The sequence below is a fragment of the Centropristis striata genome, chromosome 5, assembly GCF_030273125.1.
Source record: "Centropristis striata isolate RG_2023a ecotype Rhode Island chromosome 5, C.striata_1.0, whole genome shotgun sequence".
Classification (NCBI taxonomy): domain Eukaryota; kingdom Metazoa; phylum Chordata; class Actinopteri; order Perciformes; family Serranidae; genus Centropristis; species Centropristis striata.
Window position 1 is genome coordinate 2693763 of NC_081521.1, and position 21886 is coordinate 2715648.

At 36.7% G+C, this 21886-nt stretch overlaps 1 protein-coding gene across 2 annotated transcripts in view; it reads right to left on the minus strand.

Moving 5' to 3' along the window:
* Window positions 1-21886, minus strand: part of LOC131971589 (plexin-A1-like) — a 409823-nt gene that overhangs the window by 191636 nt on the left and 196301 nt on the right. For both annotated transcript variants that reach the window (XM_059333098.1, XM_059333099.1), the window contains 4 exons: window positions 7492-7592; window positions 5657-5780; window positions 5197-5350; window positions 3715-3814 (listed from right to left, as the gene is read on the minus strand). In XM_059333098.1, coding sequence (XP_059189081.1) covers window positions 3715-3814; window positions 5197-5350; window positions 5657-5780; window positions 7492-7592 — 479 coding nt within the window. The remainder of the gene's footprint in view (window positions 1-3714; window positions 3815-5196; window positions 5351-5656; window positions 5781-7491; window positions 7593-21886) is intronic.

The window sequence follows — 21886 nt, forward strand, 5'->3', positions numbered from 1 at the left end:
GTGTCTTTTTTTGGTAATTTTGTGTCTTTTTTGGTCATTTTGTGTCTTTTTTGGTCAATTTGTGTCTTTTAGTGGTCATTTTTTGGTCAATTTGAGTCCTTTTTTGCTTCATTTTATGTAATTTTTTGGTCATTTTGTGTCTTTTTTTGATCATTTTGTGGTCAATTTAATTATTTTTTGGGTGATCTTGTGTCTTTTCTGACAAATCCCAAAGGATCAAGTTGTTACTTTCCAAGGAGTCTCTTGCTTGAAGCTGACTGTTACACACTCAGGAGGTCAGAATGGACCTTTAAACTGATAGCAAAGCACTTAGATTAAAAGTAACAATAACATATAAAAAACATATATAAATGCACAGACAGAGAGATGTTTTAGTTGTTGTCTGCTTCATTATTTGTTCAAAATTTGTCGTATCAACTGAGTCTGTCTGATCTGAACTGTGAGATTCTGTTCAGTGAGACAACATGATGTTAGATTGGGGGTCGAGACTCAAAAAGGTTGAAAACTACTGCCTTAGAGAATAGTTGGCACTTGTACTATTTGTTTTTTTTTCTGTTTTGGTATTCCTTATGTTCTTTTCTTTTATAAGTTCCTCTCATCCATAAAAATGAAAGAAAGGGAGGACGGAATAAGACGAAACCCCAAATTGATTTTATTTTTCATTTGAGTGTGTTTTAAATGATGTAAACATTAGGGGAGGAAGTAACGCTGTCATCAATTAACACTTGGCAGCAGGAAGAGGAATCCACTCTCACTTTGCTACAGATGCATTTTCATTTCAGGTGTATCGACACAAAGAGCAGATAGTCAGTGAGAGGAGAGAGTCGGTGCCAGGTGGAGGAGCACAGAGCTGCAGCCAAGAGTCATTTAGAGAACGACATTTTATTTATTTTCATTTAACCTTTATTTAACAAGGCAGGTCAATTAAGAACACTTTCTTCATTCATTATCAGGCCCATCTCTGCTCCTCTCTCTTCTTTGTGTAAGTTCAACTGAAAATCTTTAGTGGCATTTAAAAGGAAATCTACTAATAAGAGTGTACAATTATGCTTCAAAATCCAAGCCTGTATTAAAAACAAGGTCTTTATCTTCTTATTTTTTTTCTTTTAACCTTTCTGCGATGTTCACTAAAAGCAACCAAACAATTATATACCAATAAAGTTAAATCTTCAACTTCAGTCTGGATGATAACTAAAAATTGTATTATCATTTTTAGAATCTGAACCATTTACATGCCAGTTTTTATGTACAATGTGACTGTTTGTACAAAAATGAAATTATCTTCAGTGTACTAAAAACTATTAGTTATTTCTTTTGATGGGTTGATGGCTAATTCTTCCTAACTCTTCTGTTAACCCTTTATCAGGCAAAGAACCATATTTGGTAAGATTCAAGCTTTCCTTTATTGTCATTGTATTAAAAAAGTATACAACTAAATGTACGTGTGCTTCTCATATATAAGGTGCTTTAAAAAAGACATTCAGACATTACGCATATGTAATAAGTAGTCTAAAAAGATAATAAATAGTTTAAAGGTAAAAGATAAAGTGGTGATTGATGCAGATGATGTGTTATTGTCTATTTAGGGTTGCTGTGGGAAAGAGACTATAATAAATATAATAATAATGACTCAATTGACCTCGATTTGCAATGTAAAAATGAAACATTTTGCAAAAAGTCTTGTAATATCCTCCAATAACACTTCGGGGTTGACATTTTCAATTTCCAGGAGTGCTCTATAAAGGGTTAAGCATCTTTGAGTGTCTAGAAAAGCGCTGTATAAATTAAATGTATTATTATTATTATCATTATTATTGTTATTAAAGGAAAATGGTGTATTCAGTCTCTTGGATCTCTTAGAGATCTTGTTGTAACAGTTCCCTCTCTGACTCTTAACAGACAAAAAATACAGTATGTTTTCTAAAAAATAAAAAAAAGAACATCTACAGAAAACAGCAGTTTCACTTCATAGTTTGGCCACCTTACCTAATTAACGTTAATTAGCAACAGCAGTCAGGAACTGAGCAGCGTTTATCTCTACACCTCTTTAACATTTCACATCTCATGATACAAATCTTTGCTGCTGCAATCTGAAAACTGCAGTCTTACTGCACATTTCAGTTTTGATAGAAAACAATTAATTGTTCAACTCTAACAGCCCTAATTATATTGTATCAACTGACATTAACATTGTAGATTTAAAACAACACGAGGATTAATGATTAATGCCTTCACAAAATTAAAATATATGTATAAAAATGTGTCTCTCTCTCTGCTTCCCTGCTTTTCCTTCCTAAATAACAATCCCAGCCATGGATATAAACCAAAAAAAAAAGTCATGCAAAAGCTGCTGCCAAACCAGTGCTGAAAAGCCAATCAGTATTCCTATACTTAAATTAGGGATAATTCATTTCCCAGAAACACGACTGACGTGTTTTAGCCTCCCAAGCTTGGCTGCCCTCCTTGGTCTTGCATGGTTAGGAATCGATTTATTATTTCACTCACCAGCAGTCCCTTTATTGCTTGGGATTTAATTAACTAATTGATTTGTAAAAAGCTTGAATACATTGAATAATGAATTAGCAAAGGTTGCATGCTGTCCTCTCCATTCTCCATTACAGGAGTTATTTGCAGGCCAATATTTTAGCACTATTGCTTTTGGGAAAGAACCACAGACACCCTGCTATTGATCAGTGCTGCATCTTGCTTTAGGCGAATATAAAAGAGACTTTTTCTGACTCGTCCAATTCAAAAATCACTTATATTTAGCAAATAGGGTTGTGAACGATAAACCGATGCAACCGGATATTCAGTTTAACAAGAGAGAGATACGGCAGCCTCCTCAATCGATACAAATCAGCCATGAATTCCTAGATTAATTAGTTGTAGAGTCATGGATCAGTTCTAGAGTCATGGATCAGTTGTAGAGTCATGGATCGGTTCTAGAGTCATGGATCGGTTGTAGAGTCGTGGATCGGTTGTAGACTCATGGATTTCTAGAGTCATGAATCGGTTCTAGAGTCATGAATTGGTTCTAGAGTCATGGATCGGCTCTAGAGTCATGAATCAGTTCTAGAGTCATGGAGTCATGGATCGGTTGTAGACTCATGAATCAGTTGTAGAGTCATGGATCGGTTCTAGAGTCATGGATCGGTTGTAGAGTCATGGATCGGTTCTAGAGTCATGGATCGGTTGCTGAGTCATGGATCAGTTCTAGAGTCATGGATCAGTTCTAGAGTCATGGATTGGTTGTAGAGTCATGGATCGATTATAGAGTCATGGATCAGTTCTAGAGTCATGGATCAGTTCTAGAGTCATGGATCGGTTCTAGAGTCATGGATTGGTTGTAGAGTCATGGATCGGTTGTAGAGTCATGGATCGGTTGTAGAGTCATGGATGGGTTGTAGTGTCGTGGATCGGTTCTAGAGTCATGGACCGGTTGTAGAGTCATGGATCGGTTCTAGAGTCATGGATCGGTTCTAGAGTCATGGATCTGTTCTAGAGTCATATCTACAACAAATATTTACCGTAGAATCAAATCAAATCGTATCGTTCTTACACTGTATCGATTCGAAACGGTTTGTAATAAAAGTATATTGTTTTTGAATCGTATCGTAACCTGTGTATCTAGATGCGAATCGAATCGTTTACCATGGAGGGATGTGCAACCTTATTAGCAACAAACTCTAGTTTAAAGAATTTGAAAAAACTTACGATTGGTGGACGCTGCAGTTGTAGAAGACAAAGTCAACACTGGCAAACTTCTTCCCGGTCTCCTTCGACTTCAGATACAACTTTATAACACGTTGGTCACCTAAATAGAGAGACAAAACACAACATTTTCAGCTTTTTTCAACAGTCTTCCAATGTTTCCATAGTGTACAACTGATATCTTTATACACAGTAAGTATATGGAAAATGTTTCATGAACCCAGGATCATACCCAAGCCCAGGAAATGTATTCTCAAATGTTAACAGCCTCATTTAAGGTGCTACTTGTCAATTCCTTTATAGCTGACATTTTGGAGCCACTGCTGAAATGTAAGCAGAGCCTGGAGCTGAATCAATAGAGTTTCATACAGAAGTGACTCGGTGGAGGAAATGGTTCATCTGTCCATATACATTTATGGGATTTGTGCAGTAAGTTTGTGAATCAGCACTTTCTTATTTTTTGATAATCACAAAGAAATGGGTGCAGTTAAAGAGCAGAGTGACTCGTGTTTCACACAGTTGAATAAACAGGCTGAATGAAGCAAACAATTTATATTTGTGCAGCATCAAACAAAACTGCTCAACCGAGAAGCCCGGAATGAAATAGTCATCTCTTCTCCAAAACAAAAGTTTGTTAAATGTCTAAATGTCAGTGCACATTTTATAATCATTCGTAGGAAAGTGCAACTTCTCGACAGCCGGTGAACCAAACAGAGCTGACGACTGTGTTAGCAGGAATAATTCAATGCAGCATATGAAGCTCCAAGGTGTTCCATATTTAATAAATACATAATTGTAAATATGCATTTATTTCTATGATTGTCAGCAAGATTATAGCAATTCTACTGGCCTGGTTTTCGTGAAACTTGGTGAAAGGGCAAAAGAAGAACTCTTTTAATTTAGGAGAGGATCCGGTGCCTAATCTTGAACCAGTTCCTCGCTTTTTGACTGCCAAAGAACCGGCTGGACAGCCAGGACAACTGGTTCCAGAGCGGCACCAACTTTTTGCTGATCTTGAACCACGAACCACTTATGTCAGGAGCTGGGGGCGGGATTATTGTACTCAACAAAGCCAATTAAAACATGTATCAATCATTTGATTTGATCGTTTTAACAGGCATAAGGATATCAAATATGTAAGGTTGAACCTGACCAACACTTGTGGATACTGTGGTTCAATAGTGTGTTTAGATGGCTATCAGAATTAAAAATAATAATTTTTTATTTATTCCCAGTAATCACTCGCTGGGGGCACCATCTGTAAAACAGACAAAAATATAGCCAATTCACCTAAATGAGTCTCATAAAGTCACTAAACTATCTATATGGAACACTGATTAATAATTATGAATACAATTATAATCAAATTACCAGATTTAGTAGTGGTTGAAGGAATTATGAATGATTGTCATAGAAGAGGTTGACATATCAGTTCAAGTCCACAAATGGACCCAAGATTCACCTCTGGAAAGATGTCAACATTACCTTGGTCTCGTGTGATGGGGGACACGTCTTTTGTAGAGGGAGACAGGCAGAAGATCCGTCCACCATAAATGCGTCCTTCTGTCTCTACATAGTCCTCAAAGGAGCAGTTGACTCCAGCGGACAGACTGGGCACATTCTGCGTTTGAAGTGACAACTAGGAGCAGAAAGGAAAAGCAGAAAGGTCAGGGACAACATATATCTAAAATCAACATACTTTCATAGAAGATGCAATAAGCAAGACTTCTACTGCCCATCTGAACACATAATAATACTATTAATAATAATAATAATAATAATAATAATAATAATAATAATAATAATACTTTCATCAGAGTTCGGGCAGCACAATTCTGAATGAATTGAAATTTCTGGAGGTGTTTGTTGGGTAATCCGATGAGCAGGATGTTACAGTAATCAAGCCTAGATAAACATATACATAAACTACATAAACACACTGTACCTGCACTTCTGACATGGTGACGGAGACAGTGTCGGGTTGGACGGAGAGCCGGACACACTGCTCCACCCTGGTGGTGAAACGCTGAGGCTCCTCTGCTCGCTCACAGTGATCCTTCCTTGAGCATCTAATATAGAGAACAACAATGTACAACTGTCACATTTCCATTCAGAAACCGAAAAATCAGCTGCTTCTCACTTTGGGGAAAAAAAATCTTCAAAAAGTTGTAAATAATAATCAAATTGCCAGATTTAGTAATGGTTGAAGGAATTATGAATTATTGTCATAGAAGAGGTTGACATATCGGTTAAAATCCTCAAATGAACCAAAGATTCTTACTTACTACTAATAACATACAAAGTTACTGGAAAGATATAATAATACAGGATATTTTTAACATGCATATACCATTTGATTTCAAAAGCATGTACTTTTTGGGTTATATCCCCCCAGAACTGAGTGTTATTGACAAATATTTAATGGGTGCATTACTGGCAGCTGGAAAAAAGGCCCTAACTAAAAGATGGATGTTGCAGACTGGACCTACAATTAATAATTCGATAGATGTGACAAAAGACATGTATACCATGGAAAAGGTAACTTTTTCTCTCAACCTAAAGTTACACATATTTATGAAACATTGGGAAAGATGGGTGCAGTTCATCAGACCTTTAAGACCGGATTTTGTAAAGGTAACAAGCTGAAGAAATGTCCACTTCTTATTTTATTTATTTTATTAAATTCTCACTGTATCTCAGTGACGTGAATACAACTGAATGATGCCCAACTGCTACAGACATTTATATTTATTTATTCATGTTATGAATTAACTTTTTGCCTCTATACCCCTCTGGATGTAAATAGTTTGTATGTTTTTCTTTTTTCTTTTTCTTTACATATACATATTATCAAAAGGGAATGGACAATGAACATTTGGAACAAAACTATGTATATATATTTACATATATATAAATAGACGAATAAATAGTAGCAAATAAATAAATAAATAAAAGATAAGATGTTGTAACACTAAGATGCATGAGCAGAAAAATCTCTAAAAATGGTTCAAGTAAAAGCCAAAGAAAAAAAGATAAGTCTTAAGTTTGCTCTTAAAGATCTGAAGCGTCTCTGATGGCCTCAGGTCTTCAGGTCTTCAACCAACATGGACCACAGTGAGAAAACGACATCTCACCGTGGGTTTTAGTTCTAACTTTTGGTTTCATTAAAAGGCAAGAAGACCTGAGGGTCCTCGAGGGTTCATAGGATAAAAGTAAATCAGATAAATAGGCTAGACTAAGACCATTAAGAGATTTATAAACCAGTAAAAGAATCTTAAAATCAACTCTCTCACATACAAGAATGCATTGCAATTCTGTCCAAAGTAACGTTTATAATCAGGGTTCGTACACTTTTTCAGTGGTCAAATCCAAGCATTTTTCAAGGACTTTCAAGGAAAATGTTCAAGCTTTTCCAGTATCTGACACCTGTTGTAAATTGCATGTTTTAGATGAATACTTACATAATAAAAGGGGGAGATTTCATTTAACCATACCAACAGAGATGGTATTACACTTTTAGGAGGAACGGTCTTCATTTCAGATAGGCTACTCATTATTTTTTACTTTGAACATGTGATTATCTATAGTCTATAGATGGATATAGTCAGATTGCAAGAGAAATACAGGAAGAATTTCAAGCATTTACAAGCACTTTATCCAAAATCCTTTTTAAACCTTGCAAATACAACATTTAAATTCAAGCATTTTCCAGGATTTCAAGCATCCATACGAACCCTGTATAATTAACTGCAGAACATCTTGAACAATATATGCACTTACATATTATGTAGCACACACCAGCCACAGTGAGGGTCCCCTGATCCCAGACAGGCTCCACAGGAGCTGTACTGCTCACAGCTCTCCACTGGAACACGAGTAACCTGCAAATAAAACACACACAGGAACACACACTTAGTTAATATTGTACACAAACTCCGTGCACACCACCTACGAACAGTTTCTAGCGTATAGGCCTGGAGTATGCATGATCTACCAGAGGTGTCCTGTGCCTGGAACATGAGATTAAAGAAACAAGCCCAGTGTGACTATCAGTGATAAACAGCTCTGGAGGTGCTGCTTACAACTCCACACTGCTGCATACAAGACTAGCCAGAGGGGGAGAAGTAGAGGTTTAAACACATGTAAACACACACATTACACCCTCAGACAAACATCTCTCTGTAATATACTGTGTAGCGCCTACAGTTAATCTAGGATGCAGGCAGCAGAATACGGAGGAAAAGTAAATAGTCTGTCCAAAAACTGTCCACTGGAGATAGAAACTGAAAACGGTCCAACACGTCTGGACAATGCCCTTTCAAATTAAAGCAAACTGGGAACCTTTCCATGGCCTATAAATTCACTATGCATTTCCATCCTGTATTATCTTATTGTTTTCCTGAGCAATGTATTGGTGTCGAGTTATTGGGGGGTTCATCTGCCTGAACTCGTTCAATTTAATCCTTTTATTTGATTTGACTATTGTCACTTTTTGGGTTGTCAGCAGGTTGATAACCTCAAGAGAGAAAAACAAACAGAAATCAGATTCAAATCTATATCATATCATGTCTTAACGAAACCATAAGTGGGGAAATTAAGTGATGCATACAAAAAGCGTCTCTGTGCTCCAGTGAATCAAACCACAATAGGAAGACAATAGGCCTCCCAGGTGACCACCTAAGGTGAATCACCCTAGTGCTTCTTGCTTTTTTGAGGGCCAAAAAGGTACAAATATGTACCCAAGTGGGAAACGGTACATATATGTACCCTTTCTTCTACATGCTGGGGTACAATAGACAGTCTGTGTTAAGCTCTACAAATGGCAGTAGCAGTAGTTATACTTTTTAAATGTGAAGTTTTCACATTTCCTTAAGTATTCAACAAAGATTTTAACTTCTAACCATTTTTTGAGTAGCCTTGATATAAAATGTTTTTTTTTTGTGAGCAGATTTGCAGGTATGAAAAACTACTAATCATCCAGTCAATATTGTATGTTATGATATTCACACACTGCCAACCATGCACAGTGCCTCAGCTACCTACAGCCTGGCAGACAAAGTGCAGGGAACCCTAAACGCCAATTTCATTTTAGCCCCTTTTACTGCCCTCTGGCACACTCCAATCACCACATCCCCACAATGAGAAATAAAGAGAATATAATGCATAACCCAACTATTTGGCACCATCCATTGCTGCATGGTCTTAGAGGCACTCATTAAAAGGGACACTCTTAATTATACACATTGAACTCAGTTCTCTAGCCATGAAGAGTGCTATTTATGTAGGTTTATCATGACTGAGGCATGGATACTTTGTATGGTGGTCATGCATCTTATGCATGTCCACCAGTTGGGTTCACACTGAAATATATCAATAACTAATGGGTGAATTGCTTTCTTTTTTGCACAGACATCCATGGTTCCTAGAGGATGCAGCCTAATGAAATGAGTGATCTACTGACTTTTAGTGTCGCTCCACCATGAGGTGTTTTTCAGTGTATAGCTGAGAACTATAGGAAGGATTGTCATTATGTTTGGTACAGAAGTTCTCGTTCCACTCAGGATGAATTGCAATAGCTCCCAATCTTGGAACCCATTGGCCATCGATCTGGCGACAATTCAACCTCTAGGGGCAAGGGCTAATATTTCCGGTGTTCTGGTGTACCTGATCAATATCAGGACCAAGACTTCCCTTTCTGTGTGCTGGTATTGTTTACAATTGGTATTGGTATTGTTTACATTGTTTGTTGTCTGATTAGCAACTTGAGTTGAGAGACGGTGTCTACGATCGAAGTATACTCTGCATGTGAATGCAGATAAATCAAAAGAAAAGGTAATAAAAACCTAAATTGTTGTCAGATGATAGGCTTTCTCCCTCCACACCGACTGTTTCCATGCAACCAATGCCTACTCAACTATGATTGGTCAATACTACTTGGACTACAAAACTACAAATAGACTACAAATGGAAACCAGAAAGGTTCCAATACCGAAATGTTGCCCCATGGCCTTTATGTGCAGATATCTGTTCATGGACATTATAACTTTGGTGGTTTCTTAACTTTTCATTTAGCGCCATCATCAGGTCAAAATCTGAATGTGTCATATACATTTAGTTTTTGACCAAATACCTGCAAAACTAATAACATTCCCATTATAGTGGAGCAGCTAAGTGATATAATCGTTCAGTTTATGATACAAGCGTGAAAATTGGTGTGAACACTCTCCATGGGTCACTTGACAAGAAAATTGTCCGAGACATTTGAAATTTTAAGATGGTGGCCATTTTTCAAGATGGCCGACACCTAAGTGGAGCAGTTAAGTGATATAATGGTTTATTTGGTGATACAAGCATAAAAATTGGCATGAGCAGTCTCTGTTGGTCACTTGACAATAACCCACCCACAGTTACTTGAAATTCCAAGATGGCGGCCATTTTTCAAGATGGCCGACACCTTAGTGGAGCAATTGAATGATATAATGGTTTATTTGGTGATACAAGCATAAAAATTGGCATGAGCAGTCTCCATGGGTCACTTAACAAGAAAATTGTCCGAGACATTTGAAATTGTAAGATGGCGGCCAGCATCCAGCATCCAGCATATCAATTTTGATAGTTCTGTACTTAACCTGCCCCCTTGCAAGGCCTCGAAATGCATTGATGTGCTAGTAAAATTGCCAAGTGCCCCTTTAAGCCTTTACACACAAACGTGAATTCTTTATATTAGCCTGTTTTAGCTTCACTTCACCACCAATCATTCCAAAGTCCCGTTAACAGCTTTAAATAAACAAGATATACCTTCCAGCTGTCAATAACCACAAACTTTCAAAATCATCCATTTAAATAGGAGTTCCAGTCTTCAGATGAAAAATGGAAAAAAATAGGAAATCCTTGCTCTTCATTCACTTTTTTTTGCTTTTTCTTTCCACTGAAACTAACACAAGGTTGACACATGTCTGTGCCAGCCCTCTCCTCTTCAGAACGGACTAAGTTTGCTTAATGCCTGTGAATTCCTTCCAATGAATATTCTATTGTACACAGCAGCACTGAGATAATCATCAAGGGTTACTCCTTTTGTCCTGCTAAATCTCTACCGGCTGCCATCTGTGAGTCTGCATGACTAAGATAAGATGAAACTTTAATGATCTCTTTGGGGAAATGGGAGAACTTGGGTATTAACAAGGACATCAAACGGTGTCGTCCAAATTTACCTGCCTCTTAAAGTGCAACCAAAGAAGCACAGGGACATCAGGGGAGAGAGTAAGAGGGATTATCATTGAAGGAATCCATTTCCACAGATAGTTGTCTTTGCCGTTTTCATTAAACGGACATGTTTTCTGCTGCTGTCTGCATTTCCCACATCCACCATCTGTCTCCACCATTATCAGGGAGAGTTACCCTTGAATATCACCCAGAATGTAGAATATTTTAAAGTCCAGGAATTATCCTTTAAGAAGGGATTCTGAAACACTTTAATCATACCTGTGCACACTCAGGTATACTCTGCTCTCTCTTAAATCTCCTAAATCACCAGTGTGATCCATGTGTTTTATCTCAACTACACTGTAAAAACACAACGTAAAAATAGATTTTAAGGTGAAAAACTGCTAAACCACGACAGTAAAAGACGTAAAACAAGGGTCTCAAACTGAAATTACCTGGGGGCCACTGGAGGCTGGACACAAAATTATATAAAAAAGACACAAAATGACCAAAAAAGACACAAAATTACAAAAAAAGACCCAAAATTACAGAAAAAAAACCAAATTACTTAATGAAGAAACAAAATGAGCAATAAAAGACACAGAACTACCAAAAAATACACAACATTATTTAAAATTAAATGTATGTCTTTTTTTGGTAATTCTGTGTCTTTTTTGGTCATTCTGTGTATTTTTTTGGTTATTTATTATTGTTTTTTTTATAATTTTGTGTCTTTTTTTAGTAATTTTGTGTCTTTTTTTGGTCATTTTATGTCTTTTTTTAAGTAATTTAGTTTTTTCTGTCATTTTGTGTCTTTTTTTTGGTCATTTTGATACTGCCTCCAGCGGCCCCCAGGTAATTTAACAATAACACACACACACACACACACACACACACACACACACACAGACCAGTGTGAAAGTTACAATTTGGACCAAATTGAGAGTTTGAGACAAGTTTTCTGGGGCACTTGTTAAATATTTAAATACATCACTGACCACCCAAGACACATTGACACGTGTGAACACACACAGACACACAGACACACACACACACACACACACACACCTCCATCTAGCTCAGCCAGGTGAAGAAGGACATCAATAACAGAGGCAGGGGGCACACCAGGTGAGCTGGAAGGTGCTGAGGGTGAATTCTAATGGCGGCTGCAGGCAGCAGAGGAGAAACCTTCAAAGAGGAACTCTTCCTCCATGCACACCTTTTTTTTTTCCACCTCTCAACCTTCAAACAGTAAATCAGGTTCTTTTCATGTCCTTAGCCTGAACAACTGCTGCATGATTAATCAGAAACACATGCATATGTTGGGTTTTCATGTCACTGTATACTTCAAATGTATTTTTCCATCAGATAGATGGACTGGAGCTGCAGAGCTGAACCTCCTGCAGAGCAACATATAATTAAGTCTTCAAAGGGAGAAATACCTTTAACAACTGTTACACTGACTGGCATGGTATTTGGTACAAACATGCATGGTCGCCAGAGGTGCTCCCTGACTTATGATGTTGTGCAGGTCTAGGTTTTCAGTTAGAAAAAATCCAATGCACTGTGTTTGTATAGCACATTTAAACAGAAGTGCTGCACATAGAATCATGAAAACAATAAAACAAACATTTCCATATAACAATCAACAATAAATGAACAACTAAGTGCATGAATCTCAAATTATGCTATAAATGAAACAATAAAATCAAACAGATAAAAAATAGTAAAATAAATAAAAGACGTAGTTAAACGTAGAAAAATAAATAACAGACACAGAGGACCACAAAACTCACGCTAAGTTAAAAAGCCAGGGAATAAAAATGGGTCTTAAGAATAATCATTGTGATATTCTCAATAGCTTTAAATGATTCTTTGACCCAGAAAATGTAGATTTTGACACAAAGATTGTCGTTCTAAGTGGCTTTGAATATATACTGGTTCTCATAGACTTTATATGGGTGCCATCTTGATGAAGTGGCTCCTACCAAAAATTGAAACCTATAGTGAGAGAGTATGTGGAAAAAATTTGGTGCTTTTGTCCGACGCGTCCCCCTCCACATTATGACTTGTTTGGGACTTGAAACTTGCCGATCTTGACTTGGGAATAGACTTGGGACTTGCCAGTTTCGATTTGAGACCTTTCACTCTACTTGAGACCTGACTTGGGACTTGAGTGGAAAGAATTGTTTCTTGTCTGGTTGTTGATGCTTTTGCAAACATTTTTAACTTCCCAGTGAAACATCTTGACATCTGCTCAATAGAAGAACGTTAAAACACTCGTGGCCCCCACATGGTGTACCAGTATCGCAGTATATACTGTATATCAAAGGGGAGGATTTTTTACATTGTATCAGCTGTGGCTGTTTTAAAGGGATCTATAAATAAAGTTGATTTGATTTGATTTGCCTGTCTTGCTTTGGGACCTTGAATCATTTCTCATGACTTCGACTTTTCATTTTGACAATTTCTTGTGACTTCAACTTTTTGCTCATTATTTTGATGATTTTCTCGTTAATTTGACTTTTTTTTTGTAATTTCGACTGTTTTTTCAGTTCGACTTTTCCTCGTCACTTCTACTTTTTTTTCATTATTTTGACTATTTTATTGTTATTTTGACTTTTTCTCATGACTTCAAATTTTTTTCTTTTAATTTTGAATCATTTCTTGTGACTTTGACTTTTTTTCCCCCATTTTGGCCTTTTTTCCATGACTTCCTTACCTTTACTTGAGACCTGAGTTGGGACTTGACTGCAAATAATTGTTTCTTGTCTGCTTGTGGATGCTTTTGCAAATATTTTTAACTTTCCAGTGAAATATCTTGACACCTGTCTCTTTAAAACACTGGTGGCCCCCACATGGTGTACCAGAATGGCCATATATACTGTATATCAAAGGGAAATTACACAATTTGAAGACTTTCTGTAGGATTTTCTGGCTTTGTGTAAATCATTATTATTATTTCTTTGTGTTTTGTGGTATGCATGTGATAATATTTATAAAGCTGCATCCTCAGACATCCTTCAGAATGGCACATGTCCTCAACTAGAAGCCAGTAATCCCTCCATTTCATCCTTCTGCCGCTCTGATGTACAATAGCTTATGGCAGATTCATAGCATGATAATAGTAACCTGTGTCTGATAACTATTATAATGCTACCATTACCAGGCTGAGGCTCTTACGGGACACCAAATGGCAGCAAATTGCAGCCATTACTTGTGCTTTGGACAAACACCATGCTAGTATTACAGCCTATCTGATATAGAAAAGAGAGAAAGAAAAAAAACATGTCGCACTGAAGCACAATAGCCAGGGAGAGAAGTTTATTCAATGGGGGTTTTGTGGTGGTGGGGCGGATGATGTATTCCAATGGAACAGTTCAATTATTGAGTTTTAGGAAACAGATAATGGAACGGGAAACGGGAGATGCTCAGCCAAAGACTCTTTGTCTTACTGAGGTGGCCAGGGAGCATGTGTGTGTGTGTGTGTGTGTGTGTGTGTGTGTGTGTGTGTGTGTGTGTGAGTGTGTGTGTGTGTGTGAGTGTGTGTGTGTGTGTGTGTGTGTGTGTGTTTGGCTGACAGTAAGTAAGAGAGAACCACCTTTTTATATTAAATATGGCATTTTCATTCCTGGCCTATTTGCTGCTGCAGAGGGAAACACATTCATCTGTGGGCAGTGGAGGGAGGCAGGAGGAGGGGGAAGGAAGATACACTGTAAAAAATAAAATGTAGTTTTTTATGGTAAAAAATGGCAGCTGTGGTTGCCAGAACTTTACCGTAATAAATATGGTTGGACCTTTTCTTAATATTACGGTAAAAAGATATCGGCTCTGTTGGTTTCACGTTTAAGACTGACATTTTATTCCATTTTTTACTGTATAGAAAAAAGGTTTTTCCATCGAAAGAAATGCTATTCTGCCATATAATTGACAAGAAAATACTTTATAAATGAAAACGCATAAATTAAAGATTTTACCATTAAATATTACAGTATATTTTTGTTAGAGGTCTGGTGTTACATGGTACATTTAACAATGAGAAAAAGTATTTTTTACAAAAGATAAATGCAAAAATTACAGTGGTGGCTTTTATGTATATTACATTAAATACATATTACAGTGTATTTTACAGTGGAGTAATGTATCTTTCAAAAAAAACTTTAAAAAATGCTGTTTTGTTACTGTCATAATTGACCCATTTGAATGATTTTGATATATATTAGATCATAATTAATAATTATAGTCTGTTGATATATATTAGATCATAATATGGCCAGATATGATAGAAAAACACCATATTATGGGTATATAATATATATATATATATATATATATATAATATATATAATATGTCGATTTTTGTCAAAAAAAGGTAAAATTTTTAAATGCTTAAGGATGCTAGAAATGCCCAGTTATACTGTTTTTTTTGTTTTTTTTGATGAAATATGGACAAACTACACTATCGCCTGCATCAACAACCATATTATTGGATGTCCAAAAATGACCCCCTCGAAAAAAAATGCACCAATTATATTCTTTTGATACATGTTATAGTATTATCTTTCAAAAAATGACAGAAAAACACCAGATTAGGGGATGTCCAAAGATTTTAAAAAGGTCCCACTATAGTATGTCGATTTTGTAAAAACAACAACAACAACAACAAAAACAAGTGACTCTGGTATTTACTTACTCTGGTACTTAGTTACTCTGGTATTTTGTTAATATGGTATTTAGTTACTCTGTTACTTTGGTATTTTGTTACTCTGGTATTTAGTTACTCTGTTATTTAGTTTCTCTGGTATTTAGTTACTCTGGTATTTAGTTACTCTGGTACTTTGTTTATCTGGTATTTAGTTTCTCTGGTACTTAGTTTCTCTGTTATTTAGTTACTTTGGTATTTTGTTACTCTGGTATTTTGTTACTCTGGTATTTAGTTTCTCTGGTATTAGTTACTCTGGTATTTTGTTACTCTGGTATTTAGTTTCTCTGGTATTTATTTACTCTGGTATTTAGTTTATCTGGTATTTAGTTACTCTGGTATGTTGTTACTCCGGACCGGCCCTGGATCATAGTGGAAAAATGTCCATTTTAGACATTATAGTTTTCATCTTCAAACTAATAATGGAAGTTGAACGTTTGTAGACAAAGGAAGCTTCCGGTGGGATTTGAATGTTATTTTTCACGTTTTTTTTTCCTCATGTTTCCAAAGTGGAAATAAAGAGGCAGAGCAGAGGAGATGATGGGAGGGAGTTTATTACAAATAAATAACAGCTACAAATGAGCCTCTCTCATTTGGGTCATGATAGAGAGGCTCTTAATTTGCCTGGTGGCAGATGAGAGGAGGAGGGTGGAAGTAAAGGGGGATGCAGGGAGGATGGATGAGAAAGACACACAAACGTAATTGCGACTGATGTTTCATTCCACATACGGCCGGAGCGAGTCGCTGCGATAGGCCCGCCTGTAATTGTCCATTCTGTATAATATGTGGCAGAATATAAGGCACTATTACTACACAATAGGCTGATGGATGGTTTATTCTGCTGCCAGCTGGATTTTAACTCATACAAGACGAACAAACACACATGAACCAGCAGCAGGAGATGCAGTATGAGGTCTGCACATTCACACGTTAACCCTTTAGAGTTTGGGGCTATTTGGTCGGTTTTTGACGACTTTTCTTGTCTGTATAAACGACTTAAAAAGACGCTGACGTGTTGGTTTCATTGTTTTCAGCACAAGGTCAGCTATATGACCGGATTATTATTTGTTTCATTTTGACTTACTGGATGATCATTTTCAACACAAAAAAACACAAAACACACACACACAAAATTACAAAAACACACATAAAAAAACATTTTTTTTACAAAAAAACACACCCAAAACACATGTTTTTTTTTTTTTTTTTTTACAAAAAACACCCAAAACACACACACACACACACACACACACAAAATTACAAAAACACACATAAAAAAACAAATTTTTTAAACAAACAAAAAAACATAAAAACACACCGAAAACACATACTTTTTTTTTTTTAAAAACCCAAAAATTACAAAAAACACACATAAAACACATAAAAACACGCAAAAATCACACAAAAAAATATTAAAGACAAAATATTTGCGATATGCACATTTGGACATGCGCAGGTATATTGGCTGAACTGGGAATTTAATGTACAAACTTCTTTTTATTTATGTAAAGCATGGAGTGGGAAAAAAACTCATTGAGTTGGAATAATTTGCTGACAGCTTCGCATTCAGACGTTAAGTATATACATAAATATGGTCTTTACATGGAGTTAATATGAACTGGATATAAATCACTATTTAATGATAACAAGGGTTGCTCATCAAGTGCACAGCCTGCACTATTTTTTAAAAAAAGAAAACTTTATTTATTTATTTATTTGTCTGTCCAATTTCCTCCCTCTCCTTCTCTCTGTGTCGTTCTGCTTTGCTCTCATCTGTCATGAATTTGGCTGGACACCGAAAAACAGAAGAAATGAGGCCATAGATCAGACAGACAGACTCAACCTTGGAGAGAAGAGAAACAAAAGAAATATAGAGAGCCTGGCAGAGACACTATCTCTCCATCATCTCTCTTTAAAAGAATATTCTTCTTTTCATCTCTAATCACCAGCAGCTATCACAACAATAAACGCACGAGGACCTTCCTCCACTAAAGAGACGTACATACGGCAAATATTTGTTTTTTTTTTTGTTTTTTTTGTTAATTTTTGTGTGTTTATTGTGTTTTTATGTGTTTTCTTGTCGTTTTTTTGTCATTTTTTTTTGTTTTTGTGTGTTTTATGTGTGTTTTTTGTAATTTTTTGGGTGGTTTTTGTAAAAAAAAAAAAAAAGTATGTGTTTTCGGTGGGTTTATGTGGGTTTTTATGGGGGTTTTTTTGTTTAAAAAATGTGTTTTTTATCTGTGTTTTTGTAATGTTGTGTGTGTTTTGTGTTTTTTTGTGTTGAAAATGTTCATCCAGTTAGTCAAAATGAAAAAAAAAAAAAAAATCAGGTCATATCGGTGAAGTTGTGGTGAAAACATTGATACCAAAGCATACGTCATGTATTTGGTCCACGTACGCATCGCGGTTGTAAAAAAGGCTGCAGCTTCTGTGAATTAATGCTACACAACGTCTGACCTTAGGTTTAGGGCAAAAACTTCCTGGTTAGGCGTTATAAAAACAGTTTAAACAGTAAATAAATGCACATAAGTTAAGTAGTTACGGTGATGTGAGCCATGGAAGTTACATAAATAATGAGTTTGCTAGTTTTAGTTTAGTATTTATTTTTTGAACTGCTTTAGTTTTAGTTTAGTTTTCCTAGTTGTAGTTTATTGTAATGGGGTGTTTGTTGGGTGGGAGATTAAAAGAGGTCACAGTAAATTTTGCCTTTATTTCCTTTGTCTTATCCATCTTCATTATGTATGAAAAAAGTTGACAAAGACGAAAACGAAGGACATTTTCACTATAATTTTAGTTAGTTTTGTAACCACACAATACAGTTTCAGTTAATTATCATCATCATGTGACCTTTAACCCTTAAAACAAAGTCTGAAATCTAAAAAAAAAAAGCCTTTAAAGAAGTGAGGACCGGCTGAAATGTCCTCACTTTGCAAAAATGTCCTCACTCTGTTGGTTAAAAACGTGTTCTGGTCCTCACTATGTAGGAAGAACAAGAACACACACACACACTCTCAGTTAACTTCTTTCTTGTTCAAACTCAAGTCACGCTGTTCCTCTGAACACATTAAAACATCTCTCTGTCTCTTTGACCGTCTCACAAATCACATTCTGATCAGCACATCACTCATCTCTCTCTGCCTTGACTGACAGCTGCAGCATCAGTGTGTGTATGTGTGTGTGTGTGTGTGTGTGTGTGTGTGTGTGTGTGTGTGTGTGTGTTGATGAGGAAAGGACAAGGATATCTTGTGTCTTCCAAAAATATGCCGCTGCAATACTAAAAGTATATTACATCATCGTTTCAAGTCCTTTTCCTTTGAATTTTTGACAGCACACTGCAAATACATGTTTAATATATTAATAATAACAAAATAATGCAAGATGACATTTAAAATGTCAATATTAGTTATTGAGCATCTTTTTCACTGCTGGGAGATATAATAAAATGTGTTATATATCTTTGAAATACTCATATGAAATGGTTTGGAGGAGTCCATGCTAAATGTCTCATCTGCACTCTGTGCTGGAGCAGGAAATCAGACTTATATGAGGCTCTCAAAAAGAATCCATAGCCAGATTTGGGGCAGATTCCCATTTACAGCAGCTATGTACACAATTTTTCAAGTCATTACAAAATAGATTGCCTTAAAATCCGTTAGAGCATCTGGGGAAAATATAATAGTTGATAGTTGCCAAAGGAGAAATAAATCATCCCGTAGAGCCTCCATGGAAATCTGTATCTAACTGAAATACATTTTCACTCCTGTCTCCTAAAACAAGTTAAAAAATTGTCATACATTACTACTTCTTAGTTCAAAAAGATGTCCAACCTAAACATTGTCTATCAATACCAGCCAAATCGACCAACGTGAACATTTTTTATCAAAAGGGCAAAATCTTCCTGGCTAGTGGTTATAGAAGACAGATAAACAGTAAATAAATATACAGTCATGGAAAAAAAATGGACCATTGTTTTCTTCAATTTATTGTTCATTTTAATGCCTGTAAAAAGTCTAGATATCACCTCTTAAATTAAACTCTTATCAGCTATTTTTGTTGTTATCAAATATATTTGTCCAAACAAATGTACATTTAGTTGTACCAGGCAGAAAAGAAAAAAACAAAAGATTGGCCTTTCTTATTTCATAGGCTACTTTTATTTAAGATATTTTTATTCAATTGTGCACTTTATGAAGCTTTCATTGAAAAAAAAAAAAGATTCTCCTGTTGTTATACAGTATTTATGTTCACTTAAATAAACGGTTTCAATAAAACTACATGTGACATGTTATATTTGGCTTTGACTGAACATTTGCTCTCACTTTGCAATAAAAATATCAGGATATATATTGTATATTCAGCCTAAATATATCGGGATATGACTTTTGGTCCATATCGCCCAGCCCTAGGACACACCAGGTCTGAATCTGTCTGAATGGGAAAGTGACCAGATGCATCTAAGAATGAGCAAATAAAACACGAGCCCAGCAGATTGGACTGGTTTCCAGGGCTCCACCACTGCTCTCAAATCCCAGAACACATCCAATGGACTCCACACAAACTGTTAATCAGCACAGGAGTAGCTGCTACCAGCACTACCTCTACTGTTGTCAACTTAAAAAACAGAAATAAAAGCTTGGCATAGCTTTTTTCCCCCCTAGAGTGGCTGTTTACATCTGCTGTGGAGCCACCATTCAAGTATGATTGTGTAAAGAAATGTTGAAATAAAGTGTTTCTATTGATGCCACAGGATGACAACAGACTGGGAGGTCAGGAGGAGTCAAGGATTAAACTTTAGCTTCTGACAGCAGCAGCAGCAGCCCTGAAGGACGACTCAGAAAAAGCTCCAGCAGTGATATTCTCAGTCGCCCGCTGCTTGAAACGACAGCGTCTTTAAGCACTAGTCTTAACCAAACTGTCACTAATTTCAACTTGCTACACACAAAACAACTGCTAAGACATGCCGATACCAATTATCTGACAGGGCCCAAGGGCGCTTCCACTAGATTTCTGCATCTTCTCCTCATTATTCTCCCCGTCTCTGTCTAACACTAACATTTTTTTAAGTAACTTCAGAGTTGGACAAAAAGCAAAGAAACTGCTTAAAAAGGAGCGCACGGCAGTCTTTTTCTCCCTGACCTCGGCTTTTACCGGTGCATTTTAAAGACTTTTACAGAGTGCATTTTCAAAACCTTTTCAGGTGCTTTTTCAAGACCTTTCCAGGTGCATTTTGAAGACTTTTCCAGGTGCATTTTCAAGACTGTTCCAGGTGCATTTTGAAGAATTTTCCGGGTGCATTTTCAATACCTTAGCAGGTGCATTTTCAAGACTTTTCCAGGTGTATTTTGAAGACTTTTCCAGGTGCATTTTCAAGACTTTTCAAGGTGCATTTCCAAGACCTTACCAGGTGCATGTTCAAGACTTTTCCAGGTGCATGTTCAAAACTTTTCCAGGTGCATTTTCAAGACTTTTCCAGGTGCATTTTCAAAACCTTTTCTAGGTGCATTTTCAACACTTTCCAGGTGCATTTTCAACACTTTTCCAGGTGCATTTTCAATACTTTTTAGGTGCATTTTGAATACTTTTCCAGGTGCATTTTCAAGACTTTTCCAGGTGCATGTTCAAGACTTTTCCAGGTGCATGTTCAATACTTTTCCAGGTGCATTTTCAAGACCTTTCCAGGTGCATTTTCAACACTTTTCTAGGTGCATGTTCAAGACTTTTCCAGGTGCACTTTCAAGACCTTACCAGGTGCATGTTCAAGACTTTTCCAGGTGCATTTTCAAGACTTTTTCAGGTGCATGTTCAAGACTTTTCCAGGTGCTTTTTCAAGACCTTTCCAGGCCTTGCATCTTCTCCTCATTATTCTCCCCGTCTCTGTCTAACACTAATATTTTTTTAAAGCAACTTCAGAGTTGGACAAACACCAAAGAAACTGCTTAAAAAGGAGCGCACGGCAGTCTTTTTCTCCCTGACCTCCAAGTGCAAGTAAATGCTGAGTGAATTGAATATGAACCTTGTCTGATGTGGTGCCAGGGGTAGGGTTTCTCCACTGTGCAGTACGCTACGGCTAAGTACATTTCTGTACTGTAGCTAAATCGATACACGGAGGTACATCATCAGACCATTATGCTGCTGTCTGAGCGGCCTCAGTGAGGCCGGGGGCGAAGGCATTTGCTGCCAACGGGTCACCTTACGAAGCTGTTTTACAAGCGGAGAGGCTTGACCTTGCCCCTTCGTGTTCAGTAGTGGAAATGTGGTGGTGAGGAAAAG